The following is a 16,414-nucleotide window of genomic DNA, read 5'->3' on the forward strand; positions in this document are numbered from 1 at the left end:
AAGTTAAGTTGGGATAAGTACAACACAAGTGTCATAACTTTCGTACGACACTCACTTGAATGCCATAACTTTTTTTTTCCCACCACTAAGTGTCATAGCTTTTAAAAAACATTTACATGAGTGCTATAACTTTCAATCGATCACATAAGTGCCAATTGTTGTTTTAAAACGTTCACGCAAGTGCCGTAAATCTAAAGTGATATAGCACTCGTGGTGAACGTTTTTAAAAAGTTATAGCACTTAAGTGACCGATTGAAAAGTTACATGGCACTCAAGTAATTGATAAGAAGTTATAACACTTAAGTGAACCCTATACATAATTTATGGCATTCAAGTAATCAAAAAAAAAATTATGACACTTTGAGCACCGTACAAAAGTTATGGCATTTGTGATGTTCTTATTGCCGTTAAGTTGGTCTCATAATAGAGACGTCAGGAGCGAGAGACGTTTCAAGTTCTCACAACCTATAGAAGACGAAGAAGCTTCTGTCGACTTAAAAATTTGTGGCGCATTCTTGCACCAACCCAAATGGGAAATTTATTCCCGTCGATCCTACTTCCCTTTTAAGAACGGAAACCAGATTTTTTTCTTGTTTCGATTAAGGAAAGATTTCTTCCTGATCAGCGCAAGCTGTCACGACGTATCAATAAATATCCGTCGCCCACAACACTGGGAAACCTGATAATTTTTTGGGCACTCGTCGATGGCGTCGGCTCTAGCAGGCGATGATCTGGCTAGGTCCCAGAGCATCCGGGAGATGAGCGAGAGGCAGTACGACGACGAGGAGGAGCTCCGGTGGGCCGCCATCGAGAGGCTGCCGACCTATGACCGCCTCCGAAAAGGCATGCTGAAGCAAGTACTCGACACTGGGAGGGTGGTCCCACGTGAAGTGGATGTGACCATCCTCGGCATGCAGGACAAGAAGCAGTTGATGGAGAGCATACTTAAGATTGAAGAAGACAATGAGAAGTTCTTGAGGAGATTGAGAGACAGGACTGATAGGTCAGCGAATTGTTTTTTCTGGTTGACCATATATGAATTTTGTCGAGTGTTGTTTTGGGATAGATTTGGCGGTGACACTTCATTATCAAATTCATTTATCGAGTGCAGGGTTGGGATCGAAATTCCGAAGATAGAAGTCCGGTACGAGCATTTATCCGTCGAAGGAGATGTGCACGTTGGAAGCAGAGCCCTCCCTACCCTGCTCAATGCGACTCTGAATACACTAGAGGTGCTACGCTTTATTCAGTTTTCAAATTCAAATTTTGAGATGTGATTGGCAGTTGTTGGAGCTGGCAATGATTTTGCGTAGAGATAGCTTCTGGAATTTATGAAATTTACCTGGTGTGTTTGTTACTGATAGTTTAGCATCTTTAGGAAGAGGTTTTACTTTCCGACAAACCTACCTGGCAATTTCGTTTGCTTGGTTTAGTGCTGTAGACATCACATGAGTGGAAATGTTCGAATTTATCGTTGACTCTTTCCCTTCTTGTGTGTGGCAACAGAGAGTTCTTGGACTTGTTCGGCTAGCCCCATCAAAGAAGAGAAAAATTCAGATACTTAAGGACGTGAACGGAATTCTCAGGCCTTCAAGGTATTTTCATGCTTTTGCCAACATTACAGAGTCCTTTTTGGACGCATTGAACTAACAATTTCGATGCCTTGGGATCAATCCTCAATTGATGCTGCTTATTTCAGGATGACCCTACTTTTGGGTCCACCAGGAGCCGGGAAGACGACATTGTTGCTGGCGCCTACCGGGAAACTAGATAGTGATCTGAGGGTGCCATTTCTCATTTCTGTCCCATATGGTTAGCGTAGGAATCCAACAAATACTACCCATTTTGTGACTTCTATTTGTTTAAACTTTTGACAGGTAACTGGAAAAGTCACCTACTGTGGTCACGAGCTAAACGAATTCGTTCCTCAGAGGACATGCGTTTATATCAGCCAACATGATCTTCACCATGGAGAAATGACAGTTAGAGAGACGTTGGACTTCTCGGGTCGCTGTTTGGGTGTAGGGACAAGGTATTCAATGCTTGCAGAGCTCTCTAGGCGAGAGAGGGCAGCCGGAATCAAACCCGATCCCGAAATCGATGCTTTTATGAAGGCCACAGCTGTATCGGGTCAAGAGACAAGCTTGGTCACTGATTATGTACTCAAGGTTGGTTTTCTCAAGTCTCTTTTTGTAGTTGATTCCTTCTTGGTAGGAGTTGCTTCATGAAAACCAACCTCCCAAGTTACATCTTGCAGATTCTTGGATTGGATATGTGCGCAGACATTATGGTCGGAGATCAAATGCGAAGGGGCGTTTCAGGTGGACAGAAGAAGCGTGTCACGACCGGTATGTCCTTGGAGCTTCTATTCCATATTATAGAATAGTTCTGCATTTGTCAAGTGTCTTTAGGACTTGTTAGCTTAGGCTGGTGCTAAAATTTGGGATTTTGCTGGTTTAACATTGCTTGTGCTCCTCATTGCACCATTCTCCACACTAAAGGTATCTTGTTTGATTTCTTGCAGGAGAGATGTTAGTAGGACCAGCAAAGGCTCTTTTCATGGATGAAATATCCACAGGGTTGGATAGTTCCACCACTTACAAAATTTGCAAATTCATGAGACAGATGGTTCATATAATGGATGTCACGATGATGATCTCACTGCTTCAGCCGGCACCCGAGACTTACGATCTCTTTGATGACATTGTCCTTCTGTCGGAGGGTCAAGTCATCTACCAAGGTCCACGAGAGAACGTCCTTGAGTTTTTTGAGCACATGGGATTCAAATGCCCTGAACGGAAAGGAGTTGCCGACTTCTTGCAAGAAGTGACATCGAAGAAAGATCAAGAACAGTATTGGTTCAAGAAGAACCAACCTTACCAATACGTTTCTGTAGATGATTTCGTGCAAGGGTTTAAATCTTTTCCCATTGGCCAACAGCTCTCATCCGATCTTAGGGTTCCTTATGAAAAATCCAAAACTCACCCAGCTGCACTAGCCAAACAGAAATATGGGATTTCGAACATGGAGCTGTTCAAGGCATGCTTTGCCAGAGAATGGCTACTAATGAAGCGAAACTCCTTTGTTTTCATATTCAAGACCACCCAGATCACTATCATGTCGCTTATTACTATGACGGTGTTCCTTAGGACTGAAATGCCAGTAGGGACAGTGGAAGATGGAGTGAAGTTTTTCGGTGCACTTTTCTTCAGCTTGATCAATGTCATGTTCAATGGAGTGGCAGAACTTTCAATGACCGTTTTCAGGCTTCCTGTGTTCTATAAGCAAAGAGATTTCTTGCTTTACCCCGCTTGGGCTTTCGGCTTGCCTATCTGGATCCTCCGGATTCCATTGTCATTCATGGAATCGGGGATATGGATCATCTTAACATACTACACCATCGGTTTCGCTCCTGCTGCCAGCAGGTACGTGGAAATTCGCTATTGGGCTCCCCATCATAGTTAATTATCTCAAGCTAACGTTTCTGGGGATATTTTACTCATAATTTTTGGGCACTGTGCTTGACAAGAAGGAAAAGTCTAGGAAACTAATCAATCTTACTCTTATCAGGTTCTTCAAGCAATTCTTGGCATTCTTCGGCATCCATCAGATGGCACTATCCCTCTTTCGGTTCATTGCTGCAGTTGGACGAACTCCGGTTGTCACAGATCCCCTGGGAATCTTCACTTTGCTACTGGTTTTCGTTCTAGCAGGATTTATTGTTTCCAAAGGTAAGTACAAGTTACCTCATACTTTTGCCAATCATGTCCATTTGTTTACTAAAGCATTTGTTTGCAGGCTGCTTATAGATTCCTTTGAGCCGTTAAATCAATTCTACCAGTTTTTCTTTTTTTCGTCTGCAATAATTTTTAATTTGGAATTTACAGACAACATCAAGCCATGGATGATATGGGGATATTACATGTCTCCTCTAATGTATGGACAAAATGCTATAGCGATGAATGAATTCCTTGACGAAAGATGGAGCAAGGTAAAATCTGTTTGTTCTTTCGCCAATCAGTTGTTCTTCCTAATGCACAGGTAATGCATTATCGAAACCTGACTGCCATCGTGCAAACTGCAGCCTAACTTGGATCCTAGAATTAATGAGCCCACTGTTGGAAGAGTGCTTTTGAAGTCTCGAGGCTTGTTTGTGCAAAAGTATCAGTATTGGATCTGCATCGGAGCGCTGTTTGGTTTTTCGTTCCTCTTCAACATCTTGTTTATTGCAGCATTGACTTGGTTACCTGGTAAGTCGGCTAAAATTTGAATATCAGTGAGCCAAATGATGTAATAGTGTTGACACTCCCCTGCGTGAAATTGCTTGCAGCTTGGGGAGAGACAAAAGCAGTTGTCTTGGATGAAGAGGCAGATAAGAAAAACAAACCATTGTCTTCTCAACTGGCGAAAGAAGGTTTGCACATTGTCAAAATTCATCAGTTGCTCAATGCTTTTCTTCTTTATAGGCTACTTTAGTTGATAAGCTTGCTAGACTCTAGTCGCGATCATATTGCTGATATAGCAATTTCCCAAGAAAACTAGTGTCGAGGAATTTCTACAATTGTCTTCCAAAATAAGTTGCCTGGTCTCTTACGTTTTTCATCAAATACCAGGAACCGATATGCAAGTCAGAAGCTCTTCAGAAATCGTTAGCTCTGCGGAGAATATACAGAGAAGAGGGATGGTTCTGCCATTCCAACCACTTTCTCTTGCATTCAGCCATGTGAACTACTACGTGGATATGCCTGCGGTGGGTACCTTACTCCTAAACAATCTATTCTCAATCTTGGGAACAGTAACTTCTTCCTAAAAGTAACCATGAGCTTGTGCATATCTTAGAACTACATATGATCGTCCATTGTCGTTTTTTCTTTTGTCTGGTGAAACTCTTGTCCAATTTACTTAACCTGCGATTTTGCTGGACTGAACTTCCTGTTCTTATCGTCATAAGGCAGATGAGTCGGGATAATAGCTACTATGTTTCATGGTACCAGGAAATGAAGAGTCGAGGAGTCGAGGAAGACCGTCTCCAATTGTTGAGAGATGTCAGCGGCGCTTTCAGACCGGGGGTACTCACGGCACTGGTCGGGGTTAGCGGTGCCGGAAAGACAACCCTCATGGATGTGCTAGCCGGAAGGAAGACAGGTGGTTACATTGAAGGAAGTATTAGCATCTCCGGATACCCTAAAAACCAATCCAAGTTTGCTCGGGTCAGCGGTTACTGTGAACAGAATGACATTCACTCACCTAATGTCACTGTCTACGAATCCCTCCAATACTCAGCCTGGCTCCGTCTTTCTTCCGACATTAAGACTAAAACTCGCAAGGTAGGGAATATTTGTTTCTCAGACACGCCCTGCTTTTGCTAGGGCCTAGTTCACGTTCTCTCCTGTGGAAAAACTTGAAATCAGATGGTTTGATAGTCTTTCTATTTTGGTCTTGTGCTTCTCATTTCATAACAGATGTTTGTGGAAGAAGTTATGGAGTTAGTTGAGCTCAACCCGATCAGGGATGCGCTTGTTGGGCTTCCTGGTGTCAATGGCCTTTCGACTGAGCAAAGAAAGAGGCTGACAATAGCTGTAGAGTTGGTGGCTAATCCATCTATTATTTTCATGGACGAACCAACCTCCGGTCTCGATGCTAGAGCAGCCGCTATCGTGATGCGTACAGTGAGGAACACGGTAGATACAGGGAGGACTGTTGTTTGCACGATTCACCAGCCAAGCATTGACATTTTTGAAGCTTTTGATGAGGTTTGATCGCTAATCCTTCGATGTTATTATTTTTGTTTGAAATGCCATGCTCTTGAGTAATTGACTCAGAAATGTGCCTATTGCAGCTGCTATTGATGAAAAGCGGTGGGCGGGTCATTTATGGTGGATCTCTTGGTTGCCATTCCCACAAGCTCATAGAATATTTTGAGGTGAGCTTTTTCTTTTTCCAAAATACCTGGTGTCCACCCGGTCGCCACTTTCCCTCGGAATCTTCGGGTAATTCTTGAATTCTGTTAAATATGTGTATTACACCAGGCTGTCCCCGGGGTTCCGAAGATTAGGGATCGTTACAATCCGGCCACGTGGATGCTGGAAGTGAGTGCTCCGGCAGTTGAGGCTCAGCTCGATGTCGACTTCGCAGACATTTATGAAAACTCTGATCTATACAAGTAAGTTTAATGCATAGTTGAAATAACTTGCTCATAAAGGCGAACCTCAATTTAACAATGGCATTTTCTTTGAATCAATTTCAGGAGGAACCAAGAACTGATCGAAGAGCTCAGTACTCCAGCTCCGGGCTCCAAAGATCTTTACTTCCCAACCGAGTACTCCCAACCTTTCCTCACTCAATGCAAGGCTTGTTTCTGGAAACAGCATTGGTCTTACTGGAGAAATTCTCGGTACAATGCCACTCGGTTCTTCCTGACCGTAGTCATTGGAGTTCTGTTCGGTCTGATATTCTGGAATAAAGGACAACAGATGTAAGTTCTGAGTCCTTTCATCTTATGTGTTTTGCTAAGTAAATTCTTCAAAGTGACCAAACATAAATAGATTCCACATCATTAGATGATAGAAATGCAAGTCATTCATTATAACTACATTTACAAACTTTGGCTAAGATTAATCTCTTGACAGGACCAAGCAACAAGACCTGATGAATCTTTTGGGAGCCATGTATTCAGCTGTGCTTTTCCTTGGGGCCACGAATGCTTCTGCTGTGCAGTCTGTTGTCGCCATTGAGAGGACAGTCTTCTACCGTGAGCGAGCAGCCGGAATGTACTCTCCGCTGCCATATGCATTTGGTCATGTACGAACACAGTAATTTAGCAAGGCCGAGTCCCCCCTTTGAAGCATAAAAGGATAGAAGAAAACAATTACCACCCCAATTATGTGGAGGCTGAACAGCAATATGATGGTTCCTTTTTTTTTTTTTGCAGGTTGCCATTGAGACAATCTACGTAGCGATTCAGACATTTGTCTACAGTCTTCTCCTTTACTCGATGATCGGGTTCCAGTGGGAGGCGGGGAAGTTCTTTTGGTTCTACTACTACATGCTGATGTGCTTCATCTACTTCACGATGTATGGGATGATGGTTGTAGCGTTGACGAGGAGCCACCAGGTCGCTACCATTGCGATGTCCTTCTTCATGAGCTTCTGGAACTTGTTCTCTGGCTTCGTTATCCCTAGGCCGGTATGTCTGCTTTCACTTGGTAATTGAGCGAATTACATATGTCCTGAACGCATTTTCAGTCGCTCACTTTGGAGAAGTTCTAGCTTGTCAAATTAAGCAGAGAGTTTTTGGACAAAACATATTTCTTCTTGGTCTCGATGGCTTAATCCTGTCGAAGGATAGCAGCTTTCGGAACGAAACATCACAATCTGAAGCTTATTCCAACATTTCGAGCTTCTTTCTGTGCAGTAGGTTCTTTGAAAAAAAAAAAACGTACTTGAGAGATCAGTATCATCGGCAACATGAGAACCGTGTGCTGATCCATCTTTTCTGTTTCATTCTAACGCATGCAGCAAATTCCTATATGGTGGAGGTGGTATTACTGGGCTTCGCCAGTGGCGTGGACGCTGTACGGTGTCGTCACCTCCCAAGTGGGCGACAAGAAGGGCAATCTTGAAATACCGGGAGCCGGCGACATGCCGTTGAAGCAGTTCCTGAAACAAGAACTGGGTTTCGACTACGACTTCCTCCCCATCGTCGCGGTGGCTCACATCGGCTGGGTCCTGCTCTTCTTCATTGTCTTCGCTTACGGCATCAAGTTCCTCAATTTCCAGAAGAGATAAACCCCGATGGCCGCACTTGAATAAATTGTCCACCGTGAAGCTAGTTAAAGTGCTCCGTAGGTCCAGACTACTACCTTCGTCCACAATCAAAACTCGGAACTTGCTCCATATGCCTTTGTGGTTCTTTCAAGGAGTTATAATCTAAACATTATGATAACTTTTTCGAGTTCTTTCTCATCACTTTGAATGAAAATGCGTCAATGGCGTATGCATGATATGAACTCCAAAGAGGCGGCTGCAAAATGCATACCTTAATCGATCATTTTAACTATCATAACTTCCCGACCAGAAAATAAAAATAAAATGTCATAACTTAAAAATAAGATAAAAAAAAAATCATCGCAAGCGTTATAAAATGTAACGCTGATTTTTCCAGCGAGGAATATCGTGTCAATATTACTCACGTAATACGACATCAAATCTTAGCCCATAAAAAAAATTCATGGCACTGTTTTTTTTTAATCGAAATCCATTGGATTGGATACTGTAAGTCACTTTTCTAAATCGATTTTGTCAATCATGGTAAAATTATAATGTTTCCATGACAAAGCTTGATTAATGAGCCAATTTATAGTACTCCCGTGAGAAAAGTCTTAATTTTTTTTGTATTTAAATTTCAAAAAGGCTTGTCACTCGGCATTAACTTCGCAATGTCATGTATTGATAACATGTTATATCATAATGAGAAAATTTCCAAATAAGGGCATGAGTGCCATCAATTTCTCAAATAAGCGCTTGAAATGAATTTTGTTTCAAATAAGAACATCAAGTGCTCTTATTGTTTCAAAGAAGGGCTTGACCAAATGTAATTTTTTTTTTCCTCCTTTTCACTTCTCATTCTTATGTCCTCTCTCCTCTCTCCCCTCCTCTACCTCTACCTCATTGCTCCTTCGCAGCGGGTCACTACAGCAGCATTGAGCTTTAAACCATATTCCACATGCTTCATAGATCAAAACAGCTCCCCCCATCAAAATCAACAGAATAAAACATACCCATGGGACAATAGCAAACAGCAACTGCATAAAAGAACATACAAAAAAAAAAAAAAAAAAAAACGACCACAGCGTTTCAGCGAAGCCAGAAAATTCAAAACCTGGACGAGGCGGAAGGGGTCATATAGGCTTACAAGCAGGCCTGCACTAGTGAAATCTGCGGCCATCGGGCCAGCCCCACCAGGTCGCCGTCCTTGAAGAGTGGCGGCCTCTTCTTCTGATTAGGCGACGGCAAGTACGTCGAGGGCGTCATCGTACTTACTTTGCCGGCCATTCTCTTCGGAACGACTGCGTGCTTTCTTTAGAGCTCAAACATGTATGGTCTCCCTCGTTCCGAGTATAAGGGCATCGAGAGTGACAGCGACGTTGTGACGGTGACAACTTTGTGCCTGGAAAAATTTGGGCTAGCGACGGAGCGTTCCAATGGAGTCAAAACAGAGCGTCGCCAAGTTCGCCAATTTTGGGTTGCCGTATGGGTAGAGGAGGTCGTTCTGCTGGCCGGAGAGTCACGGGACGGCGTGGTTTGCAAACGTGCCGCACAAGGAGCAGAGGTGGAGAAGAAGAACCAGAATTGGGTCAAGTCCGAATACCAAAGGTCCTGTTTCCTAGCGGCCTTCTTGAAGGAGAAAGAGACGGAAAAAACAGAAAGAACAAAAAGGAAAAACAAAAAAACAAAGAAAAAAAAGGTCAAAAAAAAAAACAAAAATAAAAAAAAATTAAATGACGAAAATAACCTTGGTCAAGCCTTTCTTTGAAACAATATGGACACTTTAGGCCCTTATTTAAAAGAACGTCCACTTCAGACTCTTATTTGAGAAATTGAAGACATTTCAAATTTTTATTTGAATTTTTTACCATCATAATTGCATGATATCTTCTTCAAGAGGACTGAACAGGCTTCTCTTGGAGGTGGGGCAATCATTGAGGAGAGTGACAAAGGATCAATTATGGGGAATTGATAGAGTACACCAAAGGAAAGATATTTTATTATTAACAGTCTTATTTCAGGCCATGCAAGCGATTATTTAAAAAAATATTTTATTTCATATAATTCATTTGATTAAAAAAAAACAGAGACTTAGATGACAAAAAAAAATAACTTTGAAGAATTACAGAAGGAAATTAATGTGACTCCTTTGGCAAAAAGTTCTTATTAAATCATCTCTCGGCATTTTTGGGTTTTTGTCCTAGCAAAACAAAACTAACTTTTGCACCATATATATCACATGGAGTTCCAAGTTGATTTGGGTAATGTTCATCACCCAATCATACCATCATTCGACTGGTCTGCAAATTTTCGTGAGATAAGATCTACCTACACATGAACAATCTAGTCTACCACCGAAGTATCACCCTAATGTTGCTTTCTTTATACAATGTTTTGTCTCCAATTTATTTTTGTAACTTCGAGTCGGATGTTAATTGGAGATAAAACATTGTACCAACGACTTGGTTTGTCACATGAATAAAAGAACTGTTTCACACAACAACAACAAAAAGTGAATCTCTTCGCAGTTAATAGACTTTTGCTTCATTTGTCTAACAAATAATGAAAACTTTGAGAAATATTTTTCAAAATATGATAATTTATATCGCTTGAAATAATTAGTAAATCAAAAAATTCATTATCGATGACAATTTATGTTTAAATATTTTTTGTGCAAAAAGTGTCATAAAAGTCTTAAACTTATTGCATTTGTGCCAATTTATTCATAAACGTCTTATTGATGTCAATTTAATCCTAAACCTTTTAACCTAAAGCCAATTTAGTCCTTCTAGCTAATTTTAGCCGGATATTGCTAACGTTGAAGTCGAATAGCCTACGTGGCACGGTTGGCACCGACGTGGATATTATTAAATAATATATTATTAAATTTTTATTTTTTTCTTCATTTTCTTTCATCTTTTCCTTTCTTTGTTTCCTATCCCTTTTTTTTTTTTTTAAAGATCCTTCAGTGACTGATTATGGATGGCAAGGGCTGGCCTCATTGGAGTGAGGTTGACCCTCGTCGCCACAGGTGACGATCGGCTTTGCCGGGGCAAGGAAAACACTAGCGAGGTTGCCCTCGCTAGATCTAGCGAGGCCAAGTCACCCAAGCCAGGGCGGCCTCACCCGGCGTCGCTTCGAGACCAGAACATCAGCTAGCATCTGTAGGTCCAACAACCTCTCCACGATGGGATTTCCAGTCCCTTTGACTCGATCCCCATTGAAGAAGACCGCATTAGCTAAAGGTGCCTGTCCCCATTATCGTGAAACACCAAGCAAATAAAAAAAAAAGGGGGTTTGGAAGGAGGCAAGAGGCAGAGAGAAACTGTGACTCTGTAGCGAGCCATGCCCTTGGGACCTAAGGAGTGCCACTCCTATCCATGAAGGAGGGAAAACCTAGCATAGAAGCTAATCCCTCTAAACATAAACTCATCGTGAGGACGAAAGAGAAAAAATAAAAAAAAAAAAGAAAATAAAAAATAAAAAATATTATTTAAAAATGTTCCACATCAGTGTCGGCTATGCTATGTAGGCCATTCTGGCATCCACGTTAGCGATATCCGATCAAAATTAGTCGGAAAGACTGAATTGACTCTAGGTCAAAAGGATTAGGATTAAATTGACACCACTAAAAGATTTATGACTAAATTGACATCAATGTAATAGGTTCAGGACTCTTCCAACAATTTTCCCACATTTTGGTGGATGATGAAAATATTTTTGTTCGTTTAATTTAGTAAGTGATAAAAGAGATCGTTTTTAAGAAAATGTTTTTCAAGTCATTTATTTTTTCGCAAAACAAAAGGAGCATTACTTCATATAAAAATATTTTATGATTTTTATTGTTAATATCAAGAGGGTGTTTGGGGCTGTTTTAGCAACCGACTAATTCTCAAAAGATATGGCGGTTTACCTGTTCGATACGTACTGAAAAATTACATGAAATACACAAATATGTGCTTATGGAGATGGCATAGATAATTCGAATTTAGCTCTTAAGTAAAGAGAAAGAACACGCTTAGTATTTCATGGCTGCTGAAAATAAAAAATTACAAAAATAGTTTAGGCTAATGTGATGGAAGTGCGGAAGGATACGAGGGAGACAGGTGCGTCTTGACTTGTTGTTGTTATTATTATTATTATTATTATTATTATTATTTTTGTTCAAAGTCTTGACTTATTAACAAAGCTAAAAAGTCATCATACAAACTTTAATCCGTACATTCTGACTCGGGTGAATGCACGCGGACTTAAAATACAAACTAAGATGCAAATGATAAATGACGGATGCAAAAATTTAAGCCTTCGTTTCGCAACAAATAAATAATTCTTAAATTATTTTTTGAAAAATAATCGCCTGTATTAATTAAAAAATAAATAACAAAAAATATTTTCATTGTCAATGAAGTTGTTCAGATATAAATTATTGTCCATAAAGAAAATATTTTCGATTGAATTGTTATTTTAAACGATCACTTTTTAGAAAAAAAATCACATAATTTATTTTTCATGAAACAAAAAACCATAAATCAGATAAAAATGAACATTGTTTGATCTGCTCACAAGTTACAATGGAACTTTCATGTTGACAAGGGAATATGTAGTCAATGATAAAGGCGGAAACTTAAATGGGATAAAAATTAATTTTAATATAAAAAACGCCAAGGTGATTTGACTTTATACTTATTTATTTATTTAATGTGTTAAGGATGCACGTGTGAGTTGCGTTAGAAAAGTCTCACATCGAACAATTGGTGTGGTATTGAGTAGTTAATATATTATAGTTGGCTCATAACTCATAAAGTTTAAGCTTTTGAGTGAAGGTGGGTCCAACTGGATATATTGATGGGCTCAAACTTGGGCTCTCTCTTGGTAATCTTTTAAGGTAAAGGTATTGAACTTCTGCTATGCGATCGTAACAATTGACATTAGTGCTAGGCTTGCTTGAGTTGAAGCACATCGATGGCGACAAAAGAAGGTAAAGTGAAAATTGACATATTTGATGGGAAGGATTTTGGTTTCTGAAAGATATAGCTCGCAACAATTGGTATCAATGCTAGGCTTTCTTGAGTAGTGAAAATTGACATATTTGACGGGATGGATTTTGGTTTCTGAAATATGTAAATTAAGGACTATCTATATCAAATGAAACCGTAGTTGCTCCTTCTAAGGAGAAACCATATATGATGAAGCAAGCTGATTGAGAATTGTTGGATAGACGTTGCCTCGTAACGTCGCGTTTACTATCATCAAAGAGAAGACCACCCTAGATATGTACAAGAAGCCCTCTATGATCTACAATGTCTATTTGATGCGACAAATGTTTAACTTGAAGATGGGCAAAGGTGCGTCGGTTTCTAATCATATCAAGGAATTTAATATGATTGTTAGTCAATTGAGTTCAGTTGATATTGACGTTGAAGATGAGGTATGTGCTTTGATTCTTTTATCCTCATTGCCCATTAGTTGGAATACTATTGTTACTCGCCGTTAGTAATTCCTATGGATCAACAAATTTAACGTTTGATGGGATTCTTGATTTAATTCTAAGTGAGCATATTCGTAGAAGAGAATCTGGCGAATACGTGACTATTACTTTAGCAGGTTAAAATAGAGGAAGAACTAGTACTCATGTTAGCAAAAGTAGTATGAACTAAAATAGATGAAGTCAATATAGGATTGGTGGTGCTATCTGTTGAAACCGTGGTAAGATGGGGCATCTTAGAAGGGATTGCTTTAAGCGGAAGAATGAAAAGGGTAAGGAAATTAGAGTTGAATCTACGGATGATATTTTAGTTATAGCTTATAGTAATTCGGATAATGCTAATTTTATTTTTGTCTATCACTAATGATTCGTCGTTTGTCAAATGGATTATGGATTCCGGTCGTTTTTTTTATGCTACACCAAACAGGAATCGAATTACTACTTATCGGTGCACATATATTAGTAAAGTGTAGTTGAGGAACAATGCTAAATGCGATATTGTAGGTGTTATCGGAGTTAAAATCAAAATGCCCGATTGTATTGTAAGGACATTGACTGAAGCAAGACATGTTCCAGAGTTAAAGAAAAATCTGAATTCTTTGAGTGCCTTGGATTCAGTTGGGTACCAGTATTCTTCAAAATGTAAAGTTCCAAAAATTATTCGATGTGCCTTGGTGACAAAGAAAGGAATCAAGTATAATGACATGTATGAGCTTCAAGGTGAGACAATGACAGATTTCAATGCGGAGACGTTAAATGCATCTATTCGAGAGTCCGAGTTATGGCATATTTGTTTGGGGCACATTAGCGAGAGAAGCCTGAAGGTTCTAAGTTAAAGGAGTTTATTGTGTGGTTATATTGCCGATGAACTAAATATATGCAGGTTCTATGATTTAGATCAACGACGGAAAGTACAATTTAGTGTGGTTGTTAGAGAAACCACGGAGATTGCATAATTAATTCATTTAGATGTTTGCGGGTTGTTGCGGTTTCCTTCAAGGAAGAGTGCTAGATTTATGCTAATAGTTGTTGATGATTACTTGAGGAGGACCTTGGTATTTTTGTTAAGGCACAAGTTTGATGCTATTGTCAAAATCAGGCGGTTAAGAACTTTGATCGAAAAGAAGACTAGTAAAATGATCAAGTAGGTGTAGGCTGATAAAAACATGGAGTTTTGCTCAAAGCTATTAAATGAATTATGCATGAAGGAAGGCATAGTGAGATATCACACTAATGCCAATAAACCACAACATATTACAAAGTTGATGAGCAGAACATTATTAGAGATGACCCATAAATGTTCTCTAGTATTGGTATGGCTAAGAGATTCCTGGCGCATACACTTAGTACGGCGAGCTAATTCGTGAATAAATCCTCATCGACTACGATTGGATGTCGGACTCCTTGAAGAACTATAGTCGGGTAACATTGCTGATTATTCCGTTAGTAGAATATTTGGTTGCTCATGTTATGTTTGAGTTAATGATGGTAAGCTCGATGGAAGGGTAAGAAAGTGCATATTCCTAGGCTATGCACAAGGTGAGCGTGGTTATCCGTTGTGGTGCTTGGAGTTAAATTCACATATTATTAGCAAAGAAGTTATAGTGGACGAGTCTCCAGTACTTTTAGGTAGGAATGATCATAGCAGTATTCATATGGATGTGAACGGTGTTCAATTTGAGGTGGAGTTGCAACTAGAAACACTTAAGGTAGTATATACTAGCAAAGTAATAGACATAGATAGGTTTTGTAGCGAGGTGGAGCCTATAGAGCCAACAGTTGTTATAACTGTTGATATTGACAAGGTACATGTTCGGTCGCCTAATAGATATGGATGCAATAATGATTTTGCTTTATCTATGGTTAAGGAGCTTATGTTAGAAAGTCCTTGTGGAATAGTTAAAGGTGCATATACGATTAGTGTTCTGATGAGGTCCGCAATTACAGTGAAGTTCAAGCTCGGCTTAGACTTGGATGATTTCTATGGCGGTTGAACCCATAGGGGCTATATGAAAGTAATAGTGAAGTTCGAAGTTCTAATGAAACGATTATGACTTGGCTCAAACGTAGAGTCAATGTGAAGATGGTTAAAATATGTCTCAAGTTTGAACTCATTAAACAACTATATCCGAATTGTATTATGTGATCGGCTACATGAAAGTTCAAAGACCTTGGAAAGATTACGAATGTTATATCCGCGTTGAATATCTGGTCAACAATGGAAAATTATATTAGTTTGGACTTTGTATTGGATAAAGTCTTGTTTTTTCAAATCTCCAGAAATTATCTTTAGTGTTATACCGGCCAAATAATGTCTAAAAAAAAGGGAAAAGTCTAGGATTTGAACGGCATTGACCGCATAATGGATTTCCTATGTTGAGTCGGCCACTAAATTTTCTTCTTTTGCGTGGAGATATATATTTTCTCGGACTTAGCCGTGTGAAGAAGGTCTTGAAGCGCCGATTGTAGAGTACTTGTTGTGGTTTTTTCGTGGGTCTTTATTCGTGGAATTATATCAATAATTCTTGTGTTATAGTCAAGAAATTCTTATGGTAAGAATTTGCGTTTAATTTCTTTGTGAGATTGAGAGATTATTTCGTGAGGAATTGGAGGGCTAAACACTATGTACATTATTGAATGTAATTAGGGCTAGGAAATATTAAGAGTATTTGAATGACTCGAGTGTGATTTGTAATCTCCGTGTATTGCTTGATCTATAGTGGAATTCGTTACTGCTCTTCCAATAGACGTAAGTCTCTATGATCGAACCATGTACATTTGGTGTGCAATTTATTTTCTTGCTACTATCTATTTTATTGTTCGATCGCTTATTTCCACACAATAATAGTATTAGAGCCGATGGTCGATTAGTGAACTTCCAATTTGTTCCGGTGTTTGTGACTATCTCAAGAAAGAAATCTCATGATTAACGCTTGTTTCGAGTGGAAAATAATTGCCATCACGGTTAATCTAGCGAGAAGAGACCATGGACAGTTGGTCTAGTAATGCGAGTTTGGCGAGAAAAGGCCATGGACAGTTGGTCGGGAGGCGCAAGATAGAAACCATGGGTGATGCAATCCCAAGTTAACAAAGAAAAGACCATGGACAGGCAAGATAGAGACCATAAGTGATGCAATCCCAAGTTAGCAATTGATATTAGTT

General features: G+C 39.7%; 1 protein-coding gene across 1 annotated transcript; it reads left to right on the forward strand.

Annotated features, from left to right (window-relative positions):
• Positions 1-676: 676 nt before the first annotated feature.
• LOC115728556 (pleiotropic drug resistance protein 2-like) lies at positions 677-7,815 on the forward strand. Its single transcript, XM_030658875.2, has 20 exons — positions 677-1,003; positions 1,112-1,232; positions 1,507-1,595; positions 1,700-1,784; positions 1,878-2,168; positions 2,258-2,348; positions 2,525-3,425; positions 3,571-3,731; positions 3,888-3,991; positions 4,085-4,250; positions 4,331-4,414; positions 4,614-4,750; positions 4,995-5,327; positions 5,463-5,753; positions 5,840-5,923; positions 6,030-6,163; positions 6,248-6,475; positions 6,630-6,801; positions 6,932-7,186; positions 7,519-7,815. Exons 1-20 carry the CDS (start codon positions 705-707, stop codon positions 7,786-7,788), a joined length of 4,296 nt encoding a protein of 1,431 aa, XP_030514735.2. The 5' UTR covers positions 677-704; the 3' UTR covers positions 7,789-7,815.
• The last annotated feature ends 8,599 nt before the right edge of the window (positions 7,816-16,414 follow it).

The sequence above is a fragment of the Rhodamnia argentea genome, chromosome 9 (genome assembly GCF_020921035.1).
Source record: "Rhodamnia argentea isolate NSW1041297 chromosome 9, ASM2092103v1, whole genome shotgun sequence".
NCBI classification, from domain to species: Eukaryota; Viridiplantae; Streptophyta; class Magnoliopsida; order Myrtales; family Myrtaceae; genus Rhodamnia; species Rhodamnia argentea.